Source organism: Dermacentor variabilis, chromosome 9, assembly GCF_050947875.1.
Source record: "Dermacentor variabilis isolate Ectoservices chromosome 9, ASM5094787v1, whole genome shotgun sequence".
NCBI classification, from domain to species: Eukaryota; Metazoa; Arthropoda; class Arachnida; order Ixodida; family Ixodidae; genus Dermacentor; species Dermacentor variabilis.
Genome location: NC_134576.1, coordinates 146,804,966 through 146,824,232, shown reverse-complemented (window position 1 = coordinate 146,824,232; position 19,267 = coordinate 146,804,966). Strand labels below are relative to the sequence as shown.

Genomic DNA, 19,267 nt, shown 5'->3' with positions numbered 1-19,267 from the left:
CATGCGACGCCTCTCTCCTACATTCCACTGGCTTGCGGCCGCCACTGAATGCATGCGTGTTGGCATTCGGAGGCTGCCTGCGCTTTCTCCTTGCTTGAGTCTATGTGCGCGTGTTTGTAGTCACGGGGTGTACCCACGCGCTTGCTCTCTCTCTCTCTCTCGCTTCGCTCTCACAGAGAAACTGGATCGATTGAGCTGTGGGTGCGTGCGATCAAGGCCGTTCCATGGCCAAAACGACGAAATTAAATGTGCGTGCTTTTTTTTGCTTTTTTTGCTTTTTTACGTGCACCTGCACTTCTTTCGATGTGTAGTGTGAGCTATTCGACAAGACAGCAGCGGCTACGACCAGGAAAGTCCGGGAGGGTTCGCGATGCAAGCTTCGATAGAAAAACAAAAAGAAGACGCTAGAACGAATAAATGAAAGACATGCGACAAGGGGGCCATCATACTAGCGAACAAATGCGCTAACAAGCCAGTAAAGGACATAGAAACCACGGACGACAAACCACTACAAATAATTGACTCGACGCTTTCTAATGTGAAACTCCTTTCCTTTTGAGGAAAGGAGTTTCTGCGTGCTGAGCCGCATCTGAGCACACGTGCATTATCAAAGCACGCGCTCTGTACTGCCCCCTCTCTTTCTTGGTTAAATTCCGCCTCCTCCCCCCCTCCCCCCCCCCCTAGAAACTGTGTTGCAGCAAAAGCAACAGCACCAATTAGCCCGACTCTCTCCTTTAGTTACGCTAAGCTGCTTCTAAAATTCCCTAGTACAGTATACTGTAGAGTTTTAGAACAGGTACGGGCAAAACGTTTCAGGTTCCCAAAAGACTGCGTCGTCGCCAGTGCGCATGCGCGAAATGCAAATGGCGCTTAGGTGCCAGTGCCCCCCTTGATCCCCACTCCCGGTGTGGAGCAAGGCTTATTACATTATATGTCTCACGAGGCAGGAAATCCGGCTCGTCGGTGTTTGCGTGACCACACGATGATTCAAAAAGGTCACGAGCCCTCGAACTTTGGTGGGAGCCGAACCCACGACATTTGGTGTTAATTAATGCACATTTAATTAACATAGTTAATTGAGGCACTCGCACCCACGACATTTGGTGGGAGTCGAACCCACGACGTCGCGTTGTGCGCAGCTTGTGAAGAACACCGTTGGTCACGTGACGTCGCCTTCTGCTGACGTGGCCGCAGTGATTTCACATTCATCCACGTAGTATAACTAAGTGCGCTTTGAATTTATTTATTTATTTATTTATTTATTTATTTTCTTATACTACAGTTCCCATTTGAAGATTTAGCAGAGTGGGAAGTACATATATAGATTGCAATATGTTACAAATAGAGTACAGATTACAGCAAGCTAAAAAAAAGTAAATAGCACAAACCAAACACACTTCACTGTCACGTGGAAGAAGAAAAAGAGCGTTCATTACGCTAAATGCGTCACAAATAATGTTATGGCCGATTGTATGACTTGGACGTTTGTTCTAATCATTTGCAGATCGCGGGGGCAAAGAACTATTTGAAACAGTTGCTTTTGCTTCGAAGGGGGCTCATAGTCGGCTCCTTTCTTTGCCTTGTGGCGTATCTGGAAGAAAATGAGATACCTTTTGTGATGTCAGTTTTATAGTGTACTTACATTAATTGGTATAGAAATCATGGTCGGAGCTTCCGATTTCATTGCACTAAGAGTTCGAGTTCAGATCTTTCTAATAACTGTGGTATACGTCCGAAATTGTTGTAAACAAAGCAAACGGATGTATTATTCACTCGTTCAAGTTTATCTATGTTAGCTTTAGTGTACGCGTCCCAGATTATACAAGCCCAGTCTAACAAAGCAAGAATTGCCGATTTACGGGCAAGAAGTCTCGAGGAGGGTGCGGGAAGTGGCGCCCTTGTTCCGCATGCTGTGCACGTGACCGCCACACCCGGACAGGTGCGACGCATACCGACCTATCGCCACGAGGCCCATGTAGCCCAGCTCCCGTCGGCAGGTGGCCAGGTCTTGTAGAACCTCCTGCACCGCACAAGCAAAGTGCACATGTTGGCACGGTGCCGTGCACGACACGAAGGCGAAGGAACATTTGTTCTACACACTAAGTGCGTCAACACTCAACAGGATTTATTTATTTATTTATTTATTTATTTATTTATTTATTTATTTATTTATTTATTTATTTATTCAAAGTCCCATATTTCTTGGACAGTACAGTGGGCTTCCAAATACAGGATTTACAGGCATATAACAACAAAGATATAACCGCTTCCTGCTGCTCGTTTTCACTTAGATCCCTCAGCGTCTCACCTTTTCAATCAAGCAATTGCACGCTTGCGCGCCTCCTCTTTGTCGCCTCGGGAGAAGCGAGGAGCCGCACAAACGCGTGGTCTGACTTTGTGTACCTGTCGGCATGGTAAACACAACAAGCCTGGAGGACTACTCAGGCAAACCACAATGGCACTTGTTGCTTTACTTAAACGGCGCGAAATCAGAAATGCAATTTTGTTGCGAAATATGAGTGAAAACAGAGCAGCACATTAAGCGCAAAATTTTGTTTCGGTGTTATAACTATGCAGGTCGCTGGGCCCCATTGTCGCATGACGTGTTTCTCAGCGTTCGCACGCATCGGCGCGCCATTCGCTCGGAGACCACGCGCAGTCTTCGCGGCGGCGGCACCAGACGGCCCCGGGTGTCTTCGGCGCGAAAGACGAATCCCGCGGCGGTGTGTGCGCGCCACGCACATTGCTCGCCTCGACGGTGGCGACGCTATGTATCGCTATATTGAGTCTATGCTGAAAGAATCCATTGTGACCCTTTTTCTTCCCCCCTTCCCCTACGTAGAGTAGCAGGCCAGATGCTCCATTTTCCGGCGGACATCTCTACATTTTCCACTCATTACACTGCTTCTTCTATGCTGAAAGCATTACTGTCAACAGTCATCGTGAGGTGGGTTCCGCCGATTTTCTTTTATTGCGACAGCCATTACATGGACACTCCAGGCGCGTTTATGCCGTCGGCGTTCTACACCGGGTGGCCCGGGCAGGCGCGCGCCCGTCCGGGCCGCTGTATCTCCAAAGCCATCTGCGATGGGGACACGTGCGATTCATGGGTTTTAATGGCGCAAGGGCATCTTCGGCAGCGAGCAAACTCGCCGTCGAAACGCCGGAGTGAGGAAGCGCGGCAACAGCAACGAGCGAACTGACCTTCGTGCTGCGTCTAGCATGCCGCGAAAACACAGCGTGCGGCCGGACAGTACGTAACGAGCGAGTTTCCGCGGTCACCACACGTGTTCATGCTTGCTTGTGCGCGCACGACACCATGCTTGTTAATTTGGTTATAAGGCCTATGTTTCCAAGTTTATACGGCCGATAAAACTGCTGTCCTTCGTATAGCTGGCTGTCGTCCACTAATTTGATAGCGCAATCTATGCTTCGCCTTTCTTTTTTTGACGTGGAAGTATAGTGAGAACTTTCGAGCACACAAACGCCACGTGCCGGCCACAAAGCTGCGCGTACCACACATTCGCGCAGTAACGAACCGCATCTTGCTCGACCTCGTCAAGCGCTCGCTGCGACCCTCACTACCGCCGCTTCGAAACGGCTTTGGTCTTTGTTGCGGAAGCAATTTCCAAGTATTTCGCGCAATTAGCCTGCCTTTCACAAAAGCCACCCGTGGAAGACTGCGCAGACGGGGTAGCAATGTTTGTGGTCGCCTAAATGTGACGACTAGGCGTTTGACAATCACTGCAATGCACGCGCTGTTATTGTACTGTTGATAACGGATAGTTTAGCAGTGGGCCGCATAATATTCTTCAAAAAGCTTACAAATGTGTCATAAATCGTTTGCCAGCGTAATTCACCGCACATGACGCAAACACGGCATTGTATGCATACTACGATTCTCGATCCGGTGCCCGCTTACTATACTCGGTAGTGGCGCTGTATACAGGCAATTTTCCAGTGGGATATAGTTGTGCAGAAATTCATCTAAAAAATAACGACCGCGTGTGATTCAAACACGTCATCCTGTACACGGCCGGTCATTTGCAGCGTCCTACTTATGACGTCGTGCGCTCGCCGCCATTATTAGGCCGCGATACGAATAATGAACCGAATGTCCATTCTTCGCATGGAATATTTCGTGTCTAATGATTCGATAGAGCAAATTAATTTTGCGCATACCCACAACACGGAGAAAGTTTTGAGGAATGGAAAATTGGCGTCGACCTGAAAGTTGCTCGAAACCTGTTTGTTTACTGTTTCAAATGTTTTGTAGAAATCGCTCATGACACCTTGTAATAAAGATTTTCTAGTGATTGTGCTTTGCTTAAGCTGTTGTATGGGACTAATTAATGTTAATTGCATGTTTGTGAACGTCTTTTTCTCAATTAGTTTGTAAGTTTTCCCCCGCCCTCTATGCAGTACCCTCATTTGAGGACCTTTAGAGGAATAAATAAATAAATAAATAAATAAATAAATCCGGGGGCACCTAAGCACTTCTTACGAGTTCTGATTGCGACAGCATTAATGCCCATTTGAACGCCGCTGGGCTGTCCTTCGAGTTATGAACTCCTCGCGGGCAAGCGAACGCGTTGAAACGCTTGGCTGGCGCTAGTACAATTAGCCGGTGCACGTGACCCCATGGAATCTAACGGAGACGCTGCCGAGTGAGCCACAGTGACGTCACCGCTTTCGTCACCGCGGGCTTGGCAGTGAAAATTCCGGTTCGGGTAGCGTGATGTCATAAAGTATGCAGATTGCACAGGCCCGCTATCTAGGAGGCGCTGGTTTTGCCCAGTGGCTCATACACTCGGCTTCCGAGCGTGGGGTCATAGGCTCGAACTCACTACCGCCAACGCTTTTCGTTTCGAATTTATTCCGTTCCTTATGTATTGCTTTGTTTATAGTTATTACCGAGACGAAGTTAAACGCACGCGAGAACTTGCGAGGACAACACAGGATTACGAGGGTGGCTTGGCGTCGCGGCAATGCCCTCTTCCTCCACCTGGCGCGCGAGCGGGTGTTCGCCCGCTTCTGATCCGCGCGCCTGGCGTGGCGTCGCAGCCAGTGGGAATTTAGGGGTCGTTTCGCTGCTACAGACGCCGACCTTTTCGCTCACTGGGCCCCATTTGATGCTTTCCTATAAATAAATAAATAAATAAACCTGTACGGGCTTTTCAGTAAAACGATTGCTCCAGTCCAATAAATCTTTCTTCTTCAGCTGTGAAGCTCTTTCTGGAGAACTAGTATGGGTTTCTTTCGTTTCTAGCTTCGTGCTACTTTGGAATGGAGGACTTGGCGCTCTGTGAGTATTCGATTGGTATTCGAAACTCGCAATGATGGCGCACCCTTGACCGTTTGGCTACGACGGCGTGTTCCGTGCACGCGCTTCGGATCCGCGTGTGGAGGCAGCGAGTGTGCGCACCTCGATCACCGCGCCGCTGGCGTTGAGTGTGCGGTGCACGAGGGCCACGGGACCCGAGTCCAGCACGCACCTTCGGAGCACGGTTTGCCTGCGAAGACGGAACAGGGGCCCATGCGAACACCAACAACCCTGCTGCCCGCTGACTGGTTTGTGTGCTACAGCTCGTGCATACTTTAGGTCACTTTCGAGAACGTTCCCGCGAGAGGACCTGCCGGCGTTCGCTCGGTGATTGCGCGGTCGTTGCCGTCCTCCCCCTACCTGTATCCCGGGGGGCAGCTGGCGGCGCAGTGTCGCTTGCGGCCCAGCGCATCCTCCAGCACCAGGAGCCTGCGAATGTAACGCGAACGAATGCGTGGCTTCCTTGGCGATGTCCGCCTACGTGGAGTCAGCGCACCTGCTTCGCATCTATAGTTATTACAACATTGTGCGTCAGTTTTTACGAAAGAGTTTTTATTATATGCAAGAAAGAGGTGGACATTTTTTTTTTTATCGAGCACCGCATGGCCACCGTTCTGCTAAAACACTCTAGTGTCGCAAGCCACAGCCGCACGGCAAGTGCTCACGTGAGTCCCGTGGTGTTCTGACCGGAGCCCGGCACGCCCGGCAGCGGCTGCTGGTCACCGCGGCCGCACACATTGCCCTCGCTGTCCACGCCGTGGAGCAGCCGCCGTGGGTCGCCGCCCTTGCGCACGGCCCAGCTCAGCAGCGCCCCCTGCGGACAGCACGTGTGCGCCGGCGCACGGCGACATACACGCTTACTCGGAGAGCGAGAGAGAACTTTTCATGTGCTACTCCGTATATCAAGGGTGAAGGATGGAAAAGAGCAGGGAGAAACAAGGAAAGGAGGAAGGGTGGGTCGCAATGCTAGATGTGCCATGAAGAACAATGAAAAGCACAAAAGTGAGTCGCACACGCTCGCAAATCAAGCGAGCACAGCTCCGTGCGGCAGTTCACGCACCTGCGTCCCGCAGTGGACAAGTCGCATTCGCGGAGACATGCTCCAAGAACGCGTTGCGAAGGAGCGAGTGAGGACTTCGCACCCGTGTTCACTCACGTTCACAAATTCCATTGTTCCAAAGCTCGGAGCCAACTCCGATATATTCGGAGAATTGCTTCTGTAAAATAACCACTAGACCGGTTTGAATGAAATCTGTTGCATTTGAGAGAGACAGTTCGAAGCTAGTGACTGTATGAAACAGAATTTTCGTCTAGGATCTGGAGTTCTTCTCGCAACGCGATGTTGATAAATCAGTAGCTCTGCACTAAAACCAGATATCGCAGTTCTGTCAACTGCTTCCGCTAGAATATCTAAGGCGGACACAGATGGTATACAGCTCACTTGAATGTGTTGTTATGTTCCGCAAGGTTCTGGGAAAGTGCTACTCATAAATTAGTAGTATATTTCAGAGATGTCTATAATACATCAATTTTGTACGGTTTATGTGTCTCAGTAGGTGCAGTTTAGACTTGTAGTATCGTTCTTCATTGCTGAGTTAAAGTTGCAGACTTGATAGGCTCGGTTTTTCGTTTCTTTTTTTCAAATATTGCAATTTGCAGTAATATTTGTTAAAATAACATGACGGCGTAAATAAAAATCTGCTCTTTACACTCACTAGATTCTAACTCTTAGCTTTTTTTTTCAGTGCAACATTCCTCTTCAAAATTGCTACAGTGGTCACTGAGAAAAACGATTTCTCCACTCTCATGTACGTAGGTACTTAGACATTCATAGGAGCTTCTCGAGCACACTTGACTGACGATACTAAGCGTCTTGCTGTTGAATAATAATAATAATAATTATTATTATTATTATTATTATTATTATTATTATTATTATTATTATTATTATTATTATTATTATTATTATTATTATTATTATTTTATTATTTTACAGCCAGCACGACACGTAATTCAAAATATTTCTGGAGCTACGTGCGCTCTCTCTTCTCAAAAGAGCGCCAGACGTCTTGGTGGTGAAAATGGCGATGCTGTCTCAAACACTCCTGATGCCTTTGCAGAACATTTCTGTATTTGATGTAAGAGATGCCTCTTACTCAAGTGTAGCGTTCATAAATTGATCCACTGAGACATATCTGTCGATAGATGGGTGTCCTCCGCCAGTTGAAATTCTGCTCTCCTCAGTCGGGAGGATAGACCGCCTCAACCTTCCTTCTGGTACATGGTGCGCATACGCTACCGGTCAATGCAGACCTTGTTTCCAAGTGTATGAGGCGCCCCCTCAAACGTTCCATTTCTTGTTGCGCTGATGGTATCCCCCCTGCACTGTTTAAGACGTACGGAAGCATACTTGTCCCTGTTGTCACAAGCATTTCGAACAGTTACCCAAAGTCTGGTGCGTTTTCCTAGCGCTTGGAAGGTCGCAGGGGTAGCGCCCGTACACAGATCCGCAGTGCTGGACGTGTAGTTACAATAACTGTCGACTTATATCTATTCTCTGCGCTGCGTCAGAAGTGTTCGAATCCGCACTGCATTCCCTGCTTTCTGTTAGCGTTAAGAATATTTTCATAGATGAACAGCGTGGCTCTGTATCAGGGCGCTCGACAACAACGATATTCGTAACATTTATGACCCATGCTTCTAGTATGTGCACTGTATACGGGCCAATGAGACGCGCTTTAACTTGACGTAAGTAAAGCACTTGATGTGGTTTGTCATATAAGCTCATTACAAAGCTCACGCAGATGGACATACCTTCTTCTATCACTGCCTTGGTATTGTTGTGATAGGCCGTTTACCCCGCGACAACCGTCGGTCACGGATAACGCGATAATGGGGAACAGGCCGACGGCCTGGTCAAAGCTATCTCCAACTGCGAAGATTAATGGCCAATAGTTGGACACCGCCAGGAGGGGCTTGGGCAATTAGCGAGGCGACAGTCCTTGACCTGCCATCCGCCCAAGCTGGCGCGTCCATGTCAGAGAGGGGGTCAGTGTGCTATCCCCTGCCTCTATGCTCGTGCCCTGTGATGTGCGTGCGTTTTACACAAAGCTGTCCTCGGAGGGAAAGGGCAACAAACTTCCGGATTGGTGGGACTTGATGTCATCCGTCTCCTGATACCGGATTGGGGGAAGGCGACTGAGCAATGAGAACACAGGGGTGTTATGATCGACCACTCAAATGTGGAAAAGATTGAAGCGGGCGTTCCGGTGTCGAGATGATTTGGTTCGTCCCTGAAAAGGCTGTCAAAATCAGCCTGGTCTTCGACCTTTTAAGCATGGGAACGATTAAAATGGGCGTTCCCATGTCGCGATAATTGCCCTCTTCTCCGAAAAAGCGTCACCCCTCTACGCCCTGAACAGACACAAAGGGGAGTAGCCGAAGGAGGAGAAACGAAGAGGAAGAGCTCGTCGACTTCACAACCTGACAAAGGCACTGACACTTCCACAAGTTCACCCAGTTTTCCAAGAAGACATCGGCGACCACAAGACCGTGAGAGGTTATTTAAGGCCGTCCTGGCGCCCGTTAGCCAGAACGGCTCAAGACTCGGATAGTCGCAACCACGTACCAAAGTTTGGTTGGCCCGCTGTGAAGCTGTTTTAGGGGGAGGGGGTGGGCGAACACCGGGCCCTCACGAAGTGTTTGGGAAAGCACGGTAGGAGGCTTGGTTCCATCTCACCTGGGAGCAGCATCAGTCAGGCGACAAGAAGTTTCTCGAAGTGTGGGCTCACCCTGCCGTGATTTTTCACGTGTCAAGTGGAAAGCTCTCCATTAAGTTATGATGCATACTCGACTTAGCCGTGTTTGCCCGTCGATCCACGAGGTTTTGTTTGGCTCAGTGGAAACCAGAGCTGGAAGCGGTCGTGGCGCAACCCCGTGTGGTCGCGCTGCTCCGCGGATGGCTTTGGTGGTCTCCATGGTTGTATGCCTTGGCCTCTCTTGTGTTAAGGGAATACGAGGGCCTGTCAGGCTCGTGTCCTGTAAGACCGACACGGCTGTTTGGGTGTTGAGTACAGTAGCTCAGTTGGTGCTGCTCCACAGCAATACCGTGGTCCAGGAAGGACCGTTGGCCCGAATCAAAGCACCATGCACCCCCCCGCCCCACCCAGTCAACCCGGTTAGAGGCGGAGTGCCGGGGTCAGTGTACCGAATGATGTTGGATTGATGGGTGCATCTAAGCTCTGGGACGCGGCACCTCCAGGTGCCAAGTCCTCTTCCTGTCTGACAAAGGCGCCAATGAAGTGAATACATTCTTTTCTACTTTTTTCGTCATCACGATGCCCGCTTTCGTCGTAGTTTCCCGATTTTTGTGGTGAAGACCCAACTCACCCGGTCGAAATCTTATCAGGGGATAAAAAGAGAGACGGACGCTTGGAGAGAGCGGCTGCTAGAACTTCTTCATGAACTTATTTTTCTGCACCTTTTGAAAAACTATTGTAAATATGTAGTATAAACGTGTGTGTAAAACGTTTTGGATATAAGGCCCAGCCCCACGTTTCCTTACTTCTCCACGAGGAAAGGATACGCCAAATCTTCGGACGCCCCGTGGCAACAGGATCTAATTACCTAAGAGCACGGCAGCTTACCGGCGGACCACATGCCTAAAGCGCCATTACTGCTTGTGCAAGTTTTGCCGTGGTTTTTCGCCGTGGTTTTTCGCCGTGGTGTCTACAGCAAACAACAGGACTCAACCAGGATTCTTCGATGTGCCGCAGTGTGGCAATGACACTGCGGACCGTCTACTTGTCGACGCCCACCCTACAGGAGCGACGTCATCGCTGGACAACCTACAAACGGCCAAGCCCGGCATCGATTTCTTCAGAGTGCACGGCAGCTTACCGGCGGACAACATGCCTAAAGCGCCATTACTGCTTGTGCAGGTCAGTCAGCTGGGCAATTTGCCCGCTTATCGTAGCGATGATAGGTTTCTGCTGGTCCTGCCGTGTCCTCAAAAGTGTTTTGCTATTTTGTCTGATTGCTGGTCGATGCTCATGTTATTGCTTGTGTCAGGTGACATAGAACAGAACCCTGGGCCCAAGGCTAATGAAATGTCGCAGGTCATTATCGATAGACTGGAAGGAAGCGACCGCAAGATGGACCGCATAAGAGAGGAAATTGCTGCTGTTAATGCTAAAACTGATAAGCTACAAGGAATTTCGACAGTGTTTGAGGAAATGAGCAACAGAATTGATAAATTGGAAAAGGTTGTCCAACAGCAAGCATTGAAGCTAATTGGGTGCGAAAACAGAAGCAGGCGAAACAACCTCCTAGCATTTGGAATCGACGAAAGTGCTGATGAAACAGAAACCAAACTCAGAGCACAGGTCCTGGACGGTATTTTTGACAATACTTTGGGGGTCCCCGTCAGGACAGTAGAGAGAATTCACCGTATTGGAAAAGCGAAACCGGATAGACCAAGACCAACTATTATGAAGTTCCTTGATTTCAGGGAAAATGGCAGTGTTCTAAAGAACTGTTTTAGTCTGAAAGGCAGTAATGTTCGGGTCAGCCAAGACTATGCTAAAGAAACAGCGGAAATAAGAAGAAAGCTTTGGGAAAGTGCAGCTTCGGATCGGTCAAAAGGCACCAAAGTCAAGCTTATCTACGATAAACTTAAAATAAAAGACAAAATGTACACTTGGGACGTCACCCACGATAAGCCCATACCATATGGACATAAATAAAGTACATTCGGTAAAGAAAATAAAAAAAAAAAGTTTGAAGTGGCAGGCTGCCCGCCTGACCCAGACGATTCAACAAGTTCGATGGTGACGCCCGGCTCGTCACTTACGTCATAGCTACGTTTTCTTGTTTTAAATGCACGCAGCATAGTTAACAAAACAACTGACCTAGAATTTCTGCTGCTTTCACAGAAACCTTATATGGTTTTGATAACGGAAACTTGGCTGCACTGTGGTATACAAGATGACGTAATTATTCCCCCTGGATACAATATGTTTAGGAAAGACCGCGATTCATGTGGAGGAGGGGTGTGTATCATAATAAAGAATTCTGTCCACGCGGCTCTAATTGATAGTGACATCACTGAAACAGTTTGGTGCAGAATTTCCTTTCAAAGTGTCGTTTATCTAGTCGGTGCAATATATCGGCCATCTTCGACTTCGCTGGACTTGCTAAACCGATTGAACACATTCTTGTGCAACAATGCACATAGGAACGCACGGTTAATTATGGCTGGAGACTTCAATTTACCGCACATTAACTGGCAGGACCTACTCTGCAGCGGCGCTGAAGCATCCAGCGCTGATGAACTACTAGGTATAATGTTTTCTTTTAATCTAGATCAAATCATTCAAGAGGACACAAGAATAACTTCTATTGGGCCCCGTGTTCCTATCCAATAATATAGAACATCATTTGTTGACAACTGAAGACGGTATTTCTGATCACAGAATGATTGTAGTGAATGTGGCTACTGGCAGTATGTCCCGTATGAAATGCTCCCCTGTAATTACGAAAAGGACTACAAACGTGCTGATGACAATTCAATATTAGATTTTTTGGAATTCTCGTTTGGCCAATTTGAGCACCATGCAAAGGAAAAAACTGTAGGTGAGCTTTGGAATGAATTTAAGGATATAGTAAACCATTGTGTGGACCGATTTGTGCCAACTCGAAAAAAAGAAGTCTAAACAACGCCGACCTTGGATTAACCGCGGCATCATTCACATGAAAAGAAAACTAAAGTGACTGCGTAAAAAGAAAAAGGGTTCGGACGAAATACCGAGACTTCGCGCAGAGTTGAGGCGTACTCTGACACTATCCAAAAAGCAATTCTTTGAACAAACACTGACAGGGTTCATAAAAAGTTCTCCACAAAAATTCTGGAGATATCTCAGCAGTAGGAAAGATAAAATTGAAGAAATCGTAAAAGACAACATAAAGTTAACAAAGTCTGCGGACATTGCCGAACATTTTAATTACTTCTTTCAATCTGTGTTTACTAATAATACAAACATGAATACAGACGAGCATTTACCCTATATTACGCGTTACCCAATGGAAAATCTGGAAATCAAACAAGAAGGGGTGTTCAAATTGCTGTTGAATTTAGATGGAAAAAAATCTAGTGGACCTGACAGAATTTGTCCCGAATTTCTGAAGCGTTATGCTGAATTGATTTCCTACTACTTAACGCTAATTTTCGAGAAATCATTACATACGCATTCTCTACCCACAGACTGGCGCAGGGCCGTAGTTATACCAGTGTAGAAAGGCGGTGATCGCACACTTGTAAATAATTACCGTCCCATTTCACTCACATGTATCAGTTGTAAACTTCAAGAACACATCATCGCAGAACATATTTTACAGTTTCTAGAAGTGAATAGTTTACTTTACTCATCCCAGCATGGCTTCCGTACTGGACTATCTACCATTAAACAATTAATTGAAGTAGTTCATGATCTCGCTGCAGCCTTAGATGAGAAGCACCAGATTGACGTCATTTGTATAGATTTTGTGAAAGCCTTTGATAAAGTTCCGCATAATAAGCTGATCTTTAAACTGAGAGAAATAGGTATCGATGAAATATTAGTGCTATGGATAAAAGAATATTTAAGTGATTAAACAGACCGTAAGTTTAGATGGCAGCCTGTCGAGTCCACTCCAAGTGCTTTCAGGTGTTCCTCAGGGGTCAGTCTTGGGCCCACTGTTATTTCTTATATATATAAACGATATCTCCTCTGTTGTTGAAGAACCAGTAAAAATGAAGCTTTTTGCAGATGATTCCCTAATTTATTCTACCGTAACCAATGTTCAGGATCAACTCAGAATTAGTCGTTGTTTAGAAAATTTCAGCCGATGGTGTAAATTATGGGGTATGAATATAAACTACACTAAATCTAAATACACACATATGACCAGGAAAGTAAACGTTCTGCCTTTTAACTATTACATCGATGGTAATTAGTTCGTGCTAACCAGTTTAAATATTTAGCTGTTACAGTCACGCATAATCTGACATGGCATACACACATAGAAAATGTGTGCTCGAAGAAGAATCAGAGACTAGGTTTCTTAAGGCAAAAACTAGGTCAAGCTTCGCGAGATGTAAAGCTGATAGCTTATAAAGCTTTTGTTAGACCTTTACTTGAATATGCCTCAGTCATCTGGAGCCCTCATCAGAAAGAAATGGCTACAAGGTTAGAAAAAGTTCAACGTCGTGCCGCGCGCTTCATATGCTCAAAGTACCGCCGTTTAGATTCTGTCACACTGATGTTGCAGTCTTGTGAACTGGAAGCACTAGGAGTACGAAGACAAAAAATCGTCTGAAAGTGTTTTTTAGATTGCTACATGGACATTTAAAAATCAACAAAGATGAGTACGTACAGCTTCCAGGAAAACGAAGCAATCCTGTTAATCATCAATATTGTTACGTCCAAGCGCGTAAAAGGGACGCGTGGATCAAGAAGAGGAAGAAAGAGGAGAACGAAGACTGTGCAGCGGCCATTCCTGTTGTTCGTAGCCTGCCGTTCCTGCTCTCGCCCGCCTAAATAAACCCCTTTTCCCCGTGCTTGTAACAAATTGGTGGAGGTGCGGGGTACACCTCGTAACCACGGAGCCTACGCTGCTACAACTTCGCCGAAGCCGTCGACTTGCCGGACTTCCGCCACCATCACCTGACATGACTGAATACGCCTGCCAGATTCCCGAAGGTTCTGACGCGGCTTCAAGGCAAGCACCTGGCGTTCCGTGGCAATACTACCGGGTGCCACTCACTTTCGGAGGAAAAGCCGGAGAAGATGTCGACGAGTGGCTCACAAACTACCGAAGGGTGAGCCGATCTAACGGTTGGAACTCGACCGCACAGTTGTCAAATGTTGTGTTTTCCCTTACCGACACAGCACTCGTCTGGTATGAGAATCACGAAGACACGCTCACTTCATGGGAGCTTTTCGTAGAGGAGCTCAGAGCGTGTTTTGGAGACTCTAGCGCAAAAAAGAAACGCGCCGAACAGACGCTTTCGCAAAGAGCTCAGATTCCCGGCGAGACCTGCACGACTTATATCGAAGAAGTGCTGAAACTATGTAAAATAGTCAACTCTCAAATGTCTGAAGATGACAAAGTTGGACATTTGTTGAAAGGAATAGCCGAAGACGTATACAATTTTTTGATCGGCAAAGAAAGCTTGGATTCCGTGTCTGACGTCATTCGCCACTGCAGGACCTTCGAGACGCTGAAGATGCGACGGATAATACCGAAGTTCGGTCGCCTGGCTAATGTCACAACGGTGGCAAGTGTAGACCCGAGTTCGTGTGTTGACCTTCCATCAACAATACGGCAGATTGTTCGCGAAGAGTTGCTCCATCGGGAAGAGATGTACCGTTGCACACCCGGCATCGCTGGTGCGTACTTACCACACGAGATGCGAAACACGGCCGTTTCGACCGCATGGCAACCCACGGTTCACTCAGCGACCGTCGAGTATAGGTCTACCCCACAAACGAGAGGGACCCGAAGCTATCAAGATCATGACTACGACCAACGCCCTCGCCGCACGCACGCCTCCGGGCGGCCGATGCCTAGCCATGATGAATGGGACCCACCTGCTGGCTATGCAGTCGACAGCAACATGCGTGACTACGTGCAAGAACATCGAAATTTGCGGCATCTGCCGGTGTGTTTCCAATGCGGTGTCGCGGGCCACATAGCGAGATCTTGCAATCGTCGCCCAACAACGTGGAATCGTCGATCGGGGTCTTCAACAAGGACCACACCTCCTACGAGGACAACTCAACAGCCATGCACCACCTCTTGGTCAGCTGGCGTCCCTCCTGGCAACGATTACTGGCAGAGAAGCTTCCGGAGCCGCTCGCCGGCATCTGACAGGAGTTTGACGCCACCGCCAACTTCTCGTGCACCGCGTTTACGTCAATCTCCATCGCCAGTGCGGCGCTCAGCCTCGCCTTCACAACCGGAAAACTAGCTAGCGCGGCCGATGGGGGTGAGGTCGCTCGACACGTGCTATCGACAGAAATGCCCCCTGCAGTTGCTATGATTAAGAACAAAGTGCATGTACTTGTTGATGGTGTTCCTACAATGGCTTTAGTGGATACCGGGGCAACTGTATCCGTAATGAGTCTCGGTTTTAAAGGTCGGTTGGGGCGCAAAGTTGTATTTCCGTGGGACCAGGCTGCAACATTTTGTGGAGTGAGCGGCGAGTCGTTGCGCCCTGTTTGTGTGTGCACTGCTGAAGTGTCCCTGGCTGGTGGAGTTTTCGCGACGGAGTTTGTAGTTATTCCCCGATCGACGCACGAAGTGATTTTGGGCATCGACTTTTTGCGGCAGTGTGGTGCGACCGTTGATTGTCGCACGGGGGAAGTTTGCGTCGATGACCATGTTTCGTCCGGGCTCTTAGAGGAGACTTGCAGTCAAGGTGAACTTTGTGTGTCTGCAGATACTGTTGTGCCTGCGTCCACCTCGGTGTGCGTGCCGGTTGTATGTCGCGGTGAAGTTCCCGGCAGTTTCGATGCCTCCGTAGAGCCAATGCTTCTAAATTGTGTGAAGAAGAACGTTTTTGTCCCTCATTGTGTGGTATCCATCGACAACGGGCGTGCTGGCTTGTGGACGGTCAACTGCTCGGCAGAACCCGTCCTGCTTCCAGACGGCTTGAACCTCGCCTACTTTACAGAATACACGTCTTCGTCCGTAGCCGTACTAACAGACTCGCCGTGTGAACCTGCTGACGCTCGCCAAGTCTCAGACAAAAAGCTTCTGTCGATGATAAACAAGTCGCTCAGCACAAGGGAGCGCCATACCTTGGTGGATACGCTTTCTAAGCATCTGTCAGTGTTTGACTTTGCGCAGCCGGACAAAGCGTTCGCGATTCCCGAGTCACGAACGCGCCATACTATCGATACGGGATCTGCGCGCCCGATCAGGCAAAAGCCTTATCGCGTGTCGCCTAACGAGCGCAAGATAATCGGGGAACAAGTGAGTGACATGATGAAAAATGGAATAATACAAGAGTCCTCGAGTCCTTGGGCAGCTCCGGTCATACTCGTCAGAAAGAAAGATGGTAACTGGAGATTTTGCGTCGATTATCGAAGATTAAACGCCGTGACTAAGAAGGATGTCTACCCGCTGCCCCGGATTGATGATGCAATTGATTGTCTTCATTCGGCCTCTTATTTTTCTTCAGTGGACCTGCGCTCAGGATATTGGCAAATCCCGATACACCCGACAGACAGAGAGAAAACAGCCTTCATAACCCCGGATGGATTATTCGAATTCAATGTGATGCCATTTGGGTTGTGCAACGCTCCAGCAACCTTTGAAAGGTTCATGGACACCATTCTGCGTGGGTTAAAATGGAACATCTGTATGTGCTATCTTGACGACGTTGTTATATTCGGGCGCACATTCAATGAGCACAATACGCGCCTGGATATTGTCCTCGACTGCATCAAAAACGCCGGCCTGGTCCTGAACTCCAAGAAATGTAAATTTGGTGACCGTCAAACCCTTGTGCTGGGTCATCTTGTTGACAAAGACGGTATCCGGCCTGATCCCCTCAAGACGGCAGCTGTTGAGGCATTCAGTGCGCCGCAGTCAGTGAAGCAACTTCGTAGTTTTCTGGGTCTTTGCTCTTACTTTCGCCGATTTATTCCTGGTTTTGCTGACGTCGCTTATCCTCTGACAAATCTGCTACATAAAGACGCACGGTTTGAGTGGACACCCGAGTGCGAGTCTGCATTTCGTCAGCTGAAGTTCCTGCTGACCTCCCGACCTATCCTTCGCCACTTCAATCCTACTGCGCCGACAGAAATCCACACAGATGCTAGTGGCGTCGGTTTGGGTGCCGTCTTGGTCCAACGTTATGACGACCGTCAGCACGTGATTGCTTATGCAAGCCGCTCATTAAGCAAACCTGAACGAAATTACACGGTGACAGAGCAAGAATGCCTCGCTGTAATCTTTGCAGTTCAGCGATTTCGCTCGTACTTGTACGGACGCCCATTCCTAGTCGTCACAGACCACCATTCCCTGTGCTGGCTCGTGAATCTTCGCGACCCTTGTGGTCGCCTTGCGCGCTGGGCTTTGAGGTTGCAGGAATATAACTTCACTGTTGCCTACAAGAGTGGCCGAAAACATGCTGACGCAGACTGCCTTTCCCGTATGCCGCTTACTACGACGGACTGCGACGCAGACGATTTTGATCATCTCGTCGCTTCTGTGACATCCGCGTTTCCAGAAATCGATGCGTTCAAAGCAGAACAACGGACAGACACCAAATTGGAGCCACTCTTCACTTCTGCCCATTCAAGTGCAACAAGCAGCTACTGTCTACGTGACGGGCTCCTGTACAAAAGGAACTACTCAAGCACGGGTGCACGCTTCCTTCTCGTGGTGCCTGAGCGTCTCCGGCCAGCAATCCTTCAGGCTATGCACGATGACCCTACCTCCGGTCACTTAGGCACTGTGCGCACCCTTTATCGCATTCAAGAACGCTTTTACTGGCCCCGGATGCGACATTCGGTTGAGTTGTATGTCGCCAGCTGCATACAGTGCCAACGTCGGAAACGCCCAACCACTGCCCCATCTGGTCTGCTTCAACCTGTGCCACCTCCCAGCTCACCCTTTCGGCAAGTTGGAATTGATCTGTTAGGCCCTTTTCCAAAGTCATCTAAGGGGAACCGCTGGATAATTGTCTGCGCCGACTATTTCACGCGCTATTGCGAGACAGCGGCTATACCATCAGCCACCGCCACCGAAGTATCGCTCTTCTTACTTCACGCTATTGTTCTGAGACATGGACCGCCTGGTGTTATTATAAGCGACCGGGGACGTCAATTCACGGCGGATATCGTGGAAGAGCTTGTGCGTTTATGTAACTCGCACCTCAGGCACTCGACGCCGTATCATCCGCAAACGAACGGCCTCACTGAGCGCACTAATCGGACAATCACAAATATGCTTTCCATGTATGTTGCGTCCGATCACAAGAATTGGGATGAAGTTCTACCGTTTATTACTTACGCCTACAACACCGCCAAGCACGAGACAACCGGCTACAGCCCCTTCTTCCTTCTATATGCTCGGCCGCCCCGGTATACGCTCGACACTGTCCTCCCTTTTTACCACCACGACAATCCTACGGTCGCCGATACGCTATGCCTTGCTGAAGAGGCTCGGAGACTTGCGCGTCTGCGGACGTTGGCATCACAAGAAAACTCCAAAGCCCGCTACGACGCACGACATCGGCCTGTTGCATATCACCCTGATGATCTCGTTTGGCTTTGGACTCCTACAAGGAAGCGCGGTTTGTGCCAAAAGCTGCTGGCAAACTACGATGGACCGTATGTTGTCATCGACAAAGTCAGCGAAGTGAACTATACTCTCGCGCGCCTCACGAACAATGGTAGACGTTCTGCTAGGACACAAGTCGCGCATGTAGCACGGTTGAAATCATGCACGCCACGACCAGCTTGTTGACTCGCCCAGTGGGCTTTGTCTGCGAGGAGAGGTATATGTTACGTCCAAGCGCGTAAAAGGGACGCGTGGATCAAGAAGAGGAAGAAAGAGGAGAACGAAGACTGTGCAGCGGCCATTCCTGTTGTTCGTAGCCTGCCGTTCCTGCTCTCGCCCGCCTAAATAAACCCCTTTTCCCCGTGCTTGTAACAATATGTTTTACGCCCATACTTTGCTCGCAATGATGTGTTCCACTTTTCTTTTTTCCCTGCCGTGATTGAACTCCGGAACGCGATACCAAGCTTTGTGGCAAATGCCAGTGATGTTTGTGAACTTGAAAAATTGTTAAACATGTATTTTTGTGATTCCGCTGCCGCTTGATGCACCTGCATATATGGTCTGCTTGTATTTAAACCATCCCTGTAAGGACCCTCAGCAGAGGGTTGACAG

General features: G+C 48.6%; 1 protein-coding gene across 1 annotated transcript in view; it reads right to left on the bottom strand.

Moving 5' to 3' along the window:
• Positions 1–19,267, bottom strand: part of LOC142557784 (choline transporter-like protein 1) — a 78,746-nt gene that overhangs the window by 30,958 nt on the left and 28,521 nt on the right. Inside the window, exons 4-7 of the mRNA XM_075669894.1 lie at positions 5,989–6,137; positions 5,684–5,752; positions 5,426–5,513; positions 1,957–2,020 (exon numbers count right to left, since the gene is read on the bottom strand). Coding sequence (XP_075526009.1) covers positions 1,957–2,020; positions 5,426–5,513; positions 5,684–5,752; positions 5,989–6,137 — 370 coding nt within the window. The remainder of the gene's footprint in view (positions 1–1,956; positions 2,021–5,425; positions 5,514–5,683; positions 5,753–5,988; positions 6,138–19,267) is intronic.